Below are 12,483 nucleotides of genomic sequence, written 5' to 3' on the forward strand. Positions count from 1 at the left end.
AGGCTCCTGCCCCTGCTCAGGTGCTCAGGTCGGGGCTCAGGTCGCGGCCTGGGCCCGGGGCGGCGCCCGGCAGTGCGTGGCCGCTCCTCTGCCGCTCCCTCTGCTCTGCTCGGGCGCGAGAGGGGGACGGGCGGGGACGGCCCGCGCCTGGGCACCGCGGGCGGAGGGGCGGCGAAGTTTGTCCCTCTGGCGGCGCCGTCCCCGGGGCGCCGGTCGCGTCACGTGGCCCGACGCTCCCGGCCGGGGCTGAGGCGGCGGCGGCGGCGGCATGGAGGCCACCCTGGAGCAGCACCTGGAGGACACGTGAGTCGTGCGGCCCGCGGCCCGTGCCGAGGTCGCGGCGGGGACACCCGGAAGTCCCGCGCGGCCCGCCCCACCCCGAGCGGCCGACCCGCTCCTCTCCGCGGGCGGCGGCCGACAGGCGCCCCTCAGGGCTTCCGGCCGCAGCCCCGCGCCCAGCCCGAGCCCGGGGCACAGCGCCCCCGCCCCCCAGACACGTTGGCTCGGGCGCCGGGCTGACCCCGGGTCACCGCGACGCCCCTGCTCCGGAGGGCGCCGACGCAGACGCACTGGCCGCGCCCGTAGAGCGCGAGCCTGGTCCGCAGGGCCCCCGCAGGCGCGGCGCGGAGCACTTAACCCCGCCTCTGACCCGCTGTGCTTCCCTCCCCCGCGGCCCCCGGAAGCAGCATGAAGAACCCCTCCATCGTGGGCGTCCTGTGCACGGACTCGCAAGGACTGAACCTGGGCTGTAAGTCCCCGCCGTGCGCCCCCCGGGGGAGGGCCGGGAGCCTAGCCCCTCTCCCCTCCCCGCGCACCTCCCGCCGGCCTGCCACCTGAGGGGCACCTCTGTCAGAGGGACTCTGTCTCCAAACGGGATTAGAAAGGGGAGACCTTCCCGGGGCGCCTGGGCGGCTCAGTCAGGCGGCACCTGCCTTCTGCTCTGGTGCTGAGCCGGGGCCCAGGTCCTGGGATTGACCCCAGGTCGGTCTCCCTACTGAGCAGGAACCTCCTCCTCCTCTCTCTGCCCCTCTCCCCTTCTGGTGCTGTCTCTCTAAAAGAATTAAAATCTTTAAAAAAAAAAAAAAAAGAAAAGAAAATTAAAATTTTTCAATTGGGGTATCCCTGAATGGCGCAGCGGTTTGGCGCCTGCCTTTGGCCGGGGGCGCAATCCTGGAGACCCAGTATCGAATCCCACGTCGGGCTCTTGGTGCATGGAGCCTGCTTCTCCCTCTGCCTGTGTCTCTGCCTCTCTCTCTCTCTCTCTCTCTGTGACTATCATAAAATAAAATAATGGGTCTCCAGAATCGCGGCCTGGACCAAAGGCGCCAAACCGCTGCGCCACCCAGGGATCCCCTTGTGCCACCTTCCTATGTGGAAATAATAAACTTAGTCATTACTTTTGGTATCTGGCACCCAAGATTTAGTTATCTACAGGCTAAAACAAACATGAACAAAAAACAGTTATGTTGATATTTGAAAACAGCCAGCTTACTCTAGTAGAAATAATAGAATATTCTCATACACTGTCAAGGTGATCTTAGGGCTGAACTCCTTTGAGGTTGAGCTCACTAAAAGGAAATGAGATGTCACATGAGGAATTAGTTTCAAGAGTCTCTTGCCCTTTCTGACTGCTTTTTGTCAAATTCACCTCTGAGTGTCTTGGTTTCAGAAAGGTTCCTGTAAAATGAGTTTATGGCTTTCAGATGGATTTCAATTACAGCTTCCTTATATGCATGAGGACGTGTTTAGAGATGGTGATGAGAATGATTGAAAATTGAGTGTCTAAAAAAAAAAAAAAAAAGAAAGAAAATTGAGTGTCTCCTGATGCTTTATTGATTTAAGAACTGTCTCTGGCTTCCTTACTTATGTAACCAGCTTAGTATCAAGACAAAATCATTTCATTTCAGTACCTAACCTAAAAGACCGTGAACTGAGCCTTCTTTTTGTGAGTAAGTCAATGAGAGGTACTATTATAGCTCTAGACTCCTTTTTGGACAATTAGTGACCTGGTGACATCTCTGTCTTCCAGGCCGTGGGACCCTGTCCGATGAGCATGCTGGGGTGATATCTGTTCTAGCCCAGCAAGCAGCTAAGCTGACCTCAGACCCCACTGATATTCCTGTGGTGTGTCTAGAGTCAGATAATGGGTAAGTAGTTGTTGGCAGATCCTTTCCTTTTTATAAATGGTGAAAGAGGAATACGGAACTGTGCAGAGTATGATCACAGCTTTGTAGAAAGAGAAAAAAAGTGTGCATGATATACATGTAGGGTAAATGTGTGTATGATATACATGTAGGTAACAACATAGTAGTGGTTGTCTCTGAGCAGTAGGATTATAGATTCGTTTAATTGTTCATATTTTATATTTTTCTCTATTTCACAAATGTTTGTGTTGATATATTGCTTTTGTATATAAAAAAAGATAAATATTTTTTTTAGTTGTGTCCTAAACCAAACAGCATGTTTAATCTTCAACAGTCTCCCACTTACAACATTTTACTGAATATCTTTCGCTTTGTCTTTCAGGAATATTATGATCCAGAAACATGACGGCATCACGGTGGCAGTGCACAAAATGGCCTCTTGACGTCTCATCAGTTCTCCAGCAGCCTGTCGTAGAGGCTCCATCCTACCTACGTTGATTATCTTGTAGAACGACTAAAGTTCCAATAGTTAGGCCATTTATTTAGTGTGCATTAGTATCAAGACAAAATCCATTGGCCATTTTAGAGTAATTTTAGAGTAAACTGCTTTTGGACACCCAATGGACTGACTTATCAGAACATTAGTAAGAAAGGATCATGTTTTGAAGCAGCATGTCCAGGTCACTTTGTACGTAGAGTTTTCTTATGTTCAATAAATCTGGTCAGAGGAAAGCTTGGATCTTTTCTGGATTCTTTAAATTCTTATCAAATGTTCTTTGTTCTTTTTTTTTTTTTTTTTTCAATTTACTCTCTTCTTTTTTTATTCATTTATTCATGAGAGACACAGAGACATAGGCAGAGGGAGAAGCAGGCTCCATGCAAGGAGCCCGATGTGGGACTCGATCCCCAGACTGCAGGATCACGCCCTGGGCTGAAGGCAGGCACCAAACTGCTGAGCCACACAGGGATCCCCTACTCTCTTCTTTTTCAGAAGCTTCGTGAACTACACACATCCTCACACAGTGTCCATAGATATTTAAAACAAATTAAGCCTATAATTAACAAGCCCACCCCATAACAACAATATAGCTAATATCACTAAGTACTTGTACCAGGAACTCATTCTCACTGATGACCCTACGTGGTATGTACTCTTAGCTGTCCCATTTTGCATTTGTGTAACTAAGGGATTTGCAGAAAAACCTTTTGGATTTAAGACTCCCAACTCAGGGGTGCCTGTCTAACTCAGTCAGTCGGTGGAGCTTGTGACTCTTGATCTCAGGGTTGTGTGTTTGAAACTCATGTTGGGTGTAGAGGTTACTTAAAATCTTTAGGGCCTCTGGGTGGCTCAGTCAATTAAGCATCTGACTTCAGCTCAGGTTATGATCTCAGGGTCCTGGAATGAGCCCTACATCAGGCTTCACGCTCAGCAGGGAGTCTGCTTCCCTGATCCCCCCCCCCCCCCCCCGTTTGTGCTCTCTCTGTCAAATAAATAAAATCTTTTTTTTTTTTTTTTTAAGAATCTGTTAAATGAGAAGTCACCATAGGCTTTGACTCCCTTTTAATAAAATTATAAAAATAGGACACCTGGGTGGCTCAGCGGTTGAGTGTCTGCCTTCTGCTCAGGGTGTGATCCCAGGGTCTGGGATCCAGTCCCACATTGGGCTCCCTACATGGAGCCTGCTTCTCCCTCTCCTGTTATGTCCTGCTTTTCTCTGTGACTCATGAATAAATAAATAAATTCTTAAAAAAAAATAAAAAAAGATTCCTGGGCCTTATCTTGTTAGCAGAATGGAATTTGGGATATGTAAGTCAAATAAATTTGAGCCTAAGGATTAATCTGATGAGGTAGACCAAACTATTTTTCAAGCAGAAAAATTTCCTCAGTATGTATTTCCAATTTTTTTTTTTTTAAAGATTGTATTCATTTATTCATGAGAGACAGAGGAAGAGACACAGACTCCATCCCAGATCTGCAGGATCAGGCCCCGGGCTGAAGGCGGCACTAAACCGCTGAGCCACCGTGGCTGCTCTGTATTTCCAATTCTAATCCTGAGTGATAAGAACCAATCTTTTAAGTTTTTGCTACATACTAGACACATGCTAAACAATTTACATGCATTTAGCTCATTTAATCTTACAAGCTATTATCCCCATTTCAGAGAGGAATAGGCTCAGCAAAATAAAGTCTAGCACAGGATCAAATAAAAATACAAAAAATTGGCAGAAAGGGAACAAAAGAATGCAGGGCTAGAGATTACTGGATAATCTAGAGCTAGGAAGAACTGGGTTCTTTGGAAAGAAGCAGTCAACTCAGGAGAATAACAGCAAAAATGGCTGGGTTTGACTTTAGGGATGTTGAATTTCTAACAAGATACGCTGGTGGTCACGCCTCCTAACAGTGTATTAGGGCCTCACTGTAGCAGGCACGGTGCTAAACTTCCCGTTGCTCCTAGAACAAGACCTGAAGTCTGTGTGTCTCCCACAGGGAGATCCAGCCCCTGCCCACGCCTTATGCCGCATCCTCAGCCACCCTGCCTACACCTAGCTGCTCGGTCTGCACAGAGCCTGGCCTTTATTGAATGAAATTCATAAACGAATATACCTTCTCATTCTCCGTGACAACCTTCGAGGTCGGGCACGGTGCGCCCACATTCATGGATGGAAGAAGGGCTGCAGAGAGCTGAGGGTTGGAGATGGCTGATTTCCTAGTCCGTTCAGAGCTGCAACTCAAGTAGGATTGTGTGTGATTATATGCTGCTGGAGTAGGATGGTGTGTGTGTGTGTATGTGCACGCGTATCCAGGTGGATCTATTGGTTCTGTTTCTTCTATCTATATCAGTCCTCACAGAAAACTTGCAAAGTAGTATTAGCTACATTTTACAGGTTTGAAAACAGACTCAAGAGTCTTCATGCTTAAAAAACCACGAAGTTGGGATCCCTTGGCTCAATGGTTCACGGCGTGATCCCGGTCCTGGGATCGAGTCCCACATCCACTCCCTGCAGGGAGCCTGCTTCTCCCTCTGCCTGTGTCTCTGCCTCTCTCTCTCTCTCTCTCTCTCTGTTTTTCATGAATAAATAAAATCTTAAAATAAATAAATGAATAAAATCTTAGGGAAAAAAAAGAATGGTATAATCCTATAAAGAAAAATTTAAGGGATCCCTGGGTGGCGCAGCGGTTTGGCGCCTGCCTTTGGCTCAGGGCGCGATCCTGGAGACCCGGGATCGAATCCCACGTCAGGCTCCCGGTGCATGGAGCCTGCTTCTCCCTCTGCCTGTGTCTCTACCTCTCTCTCTCTCTCTCTGTATGACTACATAAATAAAAAAAAATTTTTTTTTTTTAAAAAAAGAAGAGTTTGAGCAAAGACCGATTTGAATTGGGCAGCACTGAACCAGAAGTAGGAACACTGTGCCAATAGAAATTTGGGGAGAGGCTTTCATAGAGAAAATCCAGAAGCAAGGAAATTATTGATTGGATATATAGCTTAAAGCCCAGTTTGCTGTGTTTGGTTGTCCTTAAGTAACAATCTTGTAACCTTCAGGCATTTATGGGCTTAGAGTGGGGTTTGCTTCTGCAGGCTCCCTGAGCATTTGCACCCCCTTCAGTCTAATGGTGTCCTATTGCTTTAGCGAAGAGGTTCAAAAAATGAACATTTTTTGTATTTGTTACGATACCAGGTGCGTTGATCCAGGTGTTGGGGAACAGACGGCCCACTGAGGACCAAAGCACAAGCTGATATCCCACAAATGACACCCCCCTCAGGTGTCACCCCCCCCCCCAAGTTTCCCAGGGTGGGATATGTGTGACATTCCTCTGGAAGCTTCCCATTGTGTTAATATTAATGCCTTGCTAGAGGGATGAACAGATCTTTAACTTTGCAATGGCGAGACCTCCAGTATCCTGTAGATGCTCCTTAGCATATGAAAATCCTTTTGAAATCTCCCTTTCCTCTTCTGCCCAAATTCTGCAGGTCCTGTCCCGGGGCTTTAATAAAACCACCATTTTGCACCAAAGACTTCTCAAGCATGCTTTCTTGGTCCTCGGCTCCCGGCCTCACGTATATTCCAAAACTTATCACAGGTACAGCAGGAGATACTTGCTAGGTAGAGACTCCTCCTTGTTCAGCCAACAGGTAATCTAAAGCAATTCTATTATCTAAAACCACTCTGGGAAGAAAGCCTAGGGCCTCTGTTACACAGCAATGGCAGTACATTCAGCAATAGTTGCCAGAATTACTGAGTATTGTCTCCCTGTGCATTAACACAGAAAAAAAGGCAGTTGAGGAAAGGCAAGAAGAATAAAGGTTTCATACTGAAGATGAATTTCTTGATCCATGATCTCAGGAGAGCTGTCCACCTAAAGATGCTATCTGCTTCTGGAAGGAACCTCCTTAGCCTATTTTAATTGTAGATCTCCAGCTGGTGTGCAATTCCAAGAGACTGAAGGAGCCCTTTCAAACTGGAGATCTGGACCCACGGTTTTGGTCCTTGAAATTTGGCTGCCATCTGGGTGGTAAGATGGACCTGGTGTCCATGGAAGTTCAAAGTCCTTACTTGTTCTTAGTGATTTAAAATCAAAAGGATGGGGAAAAGGTTGGAAATGTTAATTTGGAGAATTGTAACCAGATCTGTGAGGTAACTAGAATTCAGAATCCAGTCTGGTTTACAAGTAGATAGCAAAACTTCAAAAACTGAACAGCACTAGAATCTGACCTCTGTTGGGGAGGAAGAATTTCCTATGTCCTTCAAGGTCCTTCTAGCTGGACTAAAGATCAACTGATGTAAGATTAACAGAAAAACTTAGTTTCATAAATAATAGAGAATCTACAGACATAAAATTGTAAAGACCGTGAGACAACCTGATGCTCACGCCCTGAGGGATAGGGCTCTGAGGATACAAAGGAAGAAAAGCCATTAGCAATGTGACAGGTGTTTGGAAAACAAAGGTTATACAGATAAGTTTCTTAGGTAAATAGGAACCTGTTAATATCTCTCTTCCTGATACAGGCAGGCAGTTGTAGGGGATGTAAGGAGCCTTTCCTGAATCTTAAGGGTTTTGATTGCTTTTAACTCAAAATAATATCCATGCTCACGTGGCCCATCTTGGGCAGCCTGGGTGGCTCAGCGGTTTAGCGCCGCCTTCAGTCCAGGGCGTGATCCTGGACACCGGGATCGAGTCCCACGTCGGCCTCCCTGCATGGAGCCTGCTTCTCCCTCGGCCTGTGTCTCTGTCTCTCTGTGTCTCTCATGAATAAATAAATAAAACTTTTATTTTATTTTATTTTTTAAATAAAACTTCTAAAAAATAAATAAAGTGGCCTATCTTGTAGTAGCCTGCCCTTGGCCCCTACATGTTCATGGGTCAACTGTAATCTGTTGCAAGTAAGTCTAGTCTCATTAGACTTGCCCTAATTACTTACACAGGTGCAATAATAATAATAATGATTGATCATATAGGCTCTTTTTAAATCTGCTTTGCTGGAAGTTATAATGAGAAATCTTAGATTTGACTTTTAAAGTCTCTCCAGGTCAAAGAAAAGAATCCGCCAAGTCAAGGCCTCATCATCACACTTCACCTAGAAAACCTACAGATTTGGGTTAATGTCTCTGTCTTTGAGGTCCCAAATGATGGGGAGCAGAAGGCTAGCTGAGGACACAGCACAGGCTCACACCCTGCAAACCGCACCCTCCCCTCCAAATCCTGGGTGAGATATTTGTGACATAGCTCCAGGAAGCTCCCAACTATCTTAAAGCCTTGCTAGAGGGAAAAACAACCTCACTTTGACAATGGCAAGGCTTCCAGGATCTTGTAGGTCCTCTTTAGCATATGTAAATCCTTTTATTTTTTTAAGACTTTATTTATTTATTCTTGACAGACAAAGAGAGGCAGATACCTAGGGCGAGGGAGAAGCAGGCTCCCTGCAGGGAGCCCGATGTGGGACTTGATCCCAAAACAGGATCATGACCTGAGCCAAAGGCAGACTCTCTACCACGGAACCACCAGGTGCCCCTATGTAAATCCTCCCTTTTCCTCACCTCCTCCAACTCCCAGGTATATAATCAGCCACCCCTCATTACCCCAGGGCAGCGGCTCTTCCTGCCCTTGGGTCCTGTCCCCGGGCTTTAATAAAACCACCATTTTGCACCAAGATGTCTCAAGAATTCTTTCTTGGTCCTCAGCTCCAGACCTCACCCCACCAAACCTCACCTTGATTCCAAAACTACATCACTAAGATAGCCTGACCTTCCTGGGCCTGCCACAAAGTAACCTTCCTCACTCAGGCTGCTAGGAATGCTGTAAAGAAGGTACTAGGCCAGTTTTTCCAAAGGGCTTTAGTGGCTCCATAAAATCAACTTTAGTTCCTTAAAACTGCCTGGTCAAATGCATATTTTATGCATATTTTACTTACACGTTTTATGCATATTCTCAAATAATGACATTCCAGTCAAAACTTTGATCACTTAACCAATGTCTTTTTTTTTTAAGATTTTATTTATTTATTCATGAGAGACACGCAGAGAGAGAGGCAGAGACACAGGCAGAAGGAGAAGCAGGCACCACGCAGGGAGCCCGACGTGGGACTCAATCCCAGGACCCCGGGATCACATCCTGAGCCAAAGGCAGACGCTCAACCACTGAGCCACCCAGCAGTCCCCATAACCAATGTTTTCTATTATATCCTGTTATAAGGACAGATTGTTACTGAGCTTATGCAAATAACTATATTGTCATGAAATAAGATGATTCAACAAATTTCTGAATTTGGGATGGATCAGATAGGGAGAAAAACTGTTTCAATTCTGTTTACAAAGTTATACTTTACCAAATTGCCTTAAATCATAACTAAAGAGAAAAAGATTTCCTTAAATCTGGAAAACAAAACTCTAAGGAACCAGCAATGTTTCAAAGAAACAGCTGTAAAAAAATTATAATCATCCTTGTAAATTCATTTAATCTCATGTTGTTAATTCTTGTTTTATTTACTTATTTATTTTGTTTTATTTATTTTTTTAAAAAGAGTTTACTTGTTTATTCATGAGAGACACAAAGAGAGAGGCAGAGACCCAGGCACAGGGAGAAGCAGTCTCCATGCAGGGAGCCCGACGGGGGACTCGATCCCAGGACTTAGGATCATGCTCTGAGCGGAAGGCAGACTCTCAACCCCTGAGCCACCCAGGTGTCCCAATTCTTGTTCTGTTTTAATCCAGTTTTTCCATTAGTTTTGGAAATTCTTACCCAGCTCAATGTTATGATCTTCAAGTTACCAGAAACCTATATTCTAGGGAAACCTGGGTGGCTCAGCGGTTTAGCCCCGGCCTTCAGCCCAGGGCGTGATCCTGGAGTCCCAGGATCGAGTCCCACTTCGGGCTCCCTGCATGAGGCCTGCTTCTCCCTCTGCCTGTGTCTCTGCCTCTCTCTGTGTCTCTCATGAATAAACAAGTAAAATCTTAAAAAAAAAGAAAAGAAAAGAAACCTATATTCTAGAGTACTTGTCAGAGTCCTTTCCATGAATCTCCCTAGAAATGAAGCACTTTTGCAAAGGAATCAGAGTAAAACAATAACTGGCAAGAAGACATCGTGGGAAAAAAATGTCCTTTGTGCCTTTTTTTTTTTTTTTTAAGATTTTATTTATTTATTCATGAGAGACAGAGAGAGGCAGAGACACAGGCAGAGGGAGAAGCAGGCTCCCTGCAGGGAGCCCGACGTGGGACTGGATCCTGGAACCCCGGGATCACGCCCTGAACCAAAGGCAGGCGCTCAACCGCTGGGCCTCCCAGGCATCCCAGTTTTGTGACTTTCTTTATCTAAAAAACACATTCTAGGGGTTCCTGGATGGCCCAGTCAGAAAAGCATGCAACTCTCGATCATGGGGTCATAAGTTCGAGCCTCAAGTTGGGTGTAGAGATTATTCAAATAAATCAACTTTACAAAAAACTTAAACATAAATAAAAATAAAAAATACACTCTAGGGGCAGCCCTCCCGGGTGGCCCGCCTGCAGCCCAGGGCGTGATCCTGGAGACCTGGGATCGGAGTCCCAAGTCAGGCTCCCTGCATGCAGCCTGCTTCTCCCTCCTGTGTCTCTGCCTCTCTTTCTGTGTCTTTCATGAATAAATGAATAAAAATCTTAAAAAAAAATACACTCTACTCTCCCCCCCTCCTTTTCATACACAGTTGTTTCCTTTCACCCATACTAAGTTTTAATTATACATTAATTAGAATCCTTAACTCAGAATCCTTAATTTCTTTCTTTCTTTTTTTCTTTTTTTTTTTTTTTTTTTAGAATCCTTAATTTCTTATGAAAATAGAGAAGTAAGCAATTGTGGACTGCTAAACTAGCATTCCATGGACTGGAGAATTTATAAATACGTTTGATAATTTCTAGTAGTGTAGCCTTCCTCATAAATTTTTCAATGTCACATAAAACATACCAATAGACTCACATCTTCAGTTCCTCTGCATAAGGAGCCAAAAGTAAATAAATTTATGTTCAATAATTAATATTCTAGTATTCTATCTTACTTGATAATGTAGATATTCAGTGAATACCATCATTTAACCTAACCTCATATAACTTTCTCCTACTTTCCAAGCAGGGCCCCCCACCGGCAACTCCCATTTTTCTTTTGTCTTTTCTGGTAAGAATTACCTCCCTGAAGTCTGCACTTCCAGGAAATGGCTCTGGGTACCTGGAGAACCGAAGTAGGACATTTACATCTCAAAGGCACAGGGAAAAGATATAAATTCCAGGAAAAAGGACTTTTATTCCCCAAATCCAGTTGTTGTTGTTGTTTTTTCAGTATCTACAAGCTTTTTGAGAGGAACAAGAGAGGTTTGGGGGTGGTAAAATGGATGGCAGACTTTGAACTGTTTCTAGAGCCACATTTTTGTTCTTGTAAAGATGAGATTTGTCAAGACAGTACAGTTGCTTTTGATTCTTCAAAGAACTAGGTTGCACCCTGAACGTCATCAAGAGGCCAGCTGACCCTCCCATCCACTTACATGATCTTCAATTTGCTGCTTTACTTATTATTTATCAGGGGTATTTCAACTAAGATGGAAATTAAAAGATTCTCATATTCTAGGGTAAAGCTGTGTGCCTTTATGATTTAGTAAATCCTCTCACAGTAGCTTGGGAATATTTTTTTTTCCCTTCTGGGTACATACTTTCACTTTAGTTTAGGGAAAACAGCCTTTTTGTTTATTTTTAATTTTTTAAAAAGCTTTTTTTTTATTTGAGAGAGCTAGAGCACAAGAGAGGTAGAGCCAGCGTGAAGTAGGGGGTGCAGGGGGAGAAGGAGCCTGACAGAGGGCTCAGTCCCAGGACTCTGCGATCATGACCTGAGCTTAATAACTGACTGAGCCTCCCAGGCGCCCCAGGAAAAGGGCCTTTTAAAAAGTTCCTCACAGGTTCTGAATATCAGCTTCCAATCTGGCCAACTTCTGACCACAGAACTCACTAAAAACCTTTCAAAAAAAAAAAAAAAAACCTTTCAAATAAAAAAAAAAAACCTTTCAAATATTATATTAACACTTTTTAGCTAGACAAACAGTAAATATTTTTCTTTTTCTTTTAAACCAAAGGTATCCGTATCAGGTGAATTCAAAACCCAAACTAACAAACCTCTTCTGACTTAACTATGGACAGAAGAGGTGCCCCCAAGAAGGTGCAAGAGATATTGCCCCCCAAGACCCAGACTTATTCCCAAAAGGAATTGTACAGAAGACTTCTGGGAATCCCTCTGACAGCCAGCCATGGCCAATAGGACACTAGTGCGTTCGGGGTGCAGCCCTATTGGTGCCCCACCATGATTTTAAGGCCTCCAGCCCTGCAGTTGAGCTCCCTGCTCTCCCAAGGGTCCCAAGGGGCAGAAGAGCCAAACAAGCTCTCAGGACAGAGATGAGACAAAGGGGGGAAAGGTAGCTGTCTCCAGGAAAAGACTGCCAACCACCGCTGTCCAAGTAGAAATTCATGAGCCACAATTCAAAGATGTAAGTCTTACACAAATGTTTTTCTCCGGCAGCCCGGGGGGGGGGGGGGGGGGGGGGGGTGGGGCTCAGCGGTTTAGCACCGCCTTCAGCCCAGGGTGTGACCCTGGAGACCAGGGATCGAGTCCCGAGTCCCGTGTCGAGCTCCCTGCGTGTAGTCTGCTTATCCCTCTGCCTGCGTCTCTGCCTGCCCTTCTCTCTCTCTCTCTCTCTCTCATGAATGAATGAATGAATGAATGAATAAATAAATAAATAAATAAATAAATAAATAAATAAATAAAACTAAAACAAAAATGTTTTTCTTCTGTCAGTCTGACCTCGGAAAGAAGGGACAGCATGAAGTTTACCTT

General features: G+C 45.1%; 1 protein-coding gene across 1 annotated transcript; it reads left to right on the forward strand.

Annotated features, from left to right (window-relative positions):
- Nucleotides 1–208: 208 nt before the first annotated feature.
- LAMTOR5 (late endosomal/lysosomal adaptor, MAPK and MTOR activator 5) lies at nt 209–2,876 on the forward strand. Its single transcript, XM_041746959.1, has 4 exons — nt 209–303; nt 687–748; nt 2,030–2,147; nt 2,527–2,876. Exons 1-4 carry the CDS (start codon nt 269–271, stop codon nt 2,585–2,587), a joined length of 276 nt encoding a protein of 91 aa, XP_041602893.1. The 5' UTR covers nt 209–268; the 3' UTR covers nt 2,588–2,876.
- Nucleotides 2,877–12,483: the final 9,607 nt, after the last annotated feature.

The sequence above is a fragment of the Vulpes lagopus genome, chromosome 3, assembly GCF_018345385.1.
Source record: "Vulpes lagopus strain Blue_001 chromosome 3, ASM1834538v1, whole genome shotgun sequence".
Lineage (NCBI taxonomy): Eukaryota > Metazoa > Chordata > Mammalia > Carnivora > Canidae > Vulpes > Vulpes lagopus.

Bases quoted from the DNA above. Each gene is read 5' to 3' on its own strand.
- LAMTOR5 (XM_041746959.1), top strand. From the start codon at position 269: ATGGAGGCCACCCTGGAGCAGCACCTGGAGGACAC. The intron at 304-686 runs GTGAGTCGTGCG...CCCCGGAAGCAG, and splicing joins GAGCAGCACCTGGAGGACAC to CATGAAGAACCCCTCCATCG. The intron at 749-2,029 runs GTAAGTCCCCGC...TCTGTCTTCCAG, and splicing joins GCAAGGACTGAACCTGGGCT to GCCGTGGGACCCTGTCCGAT.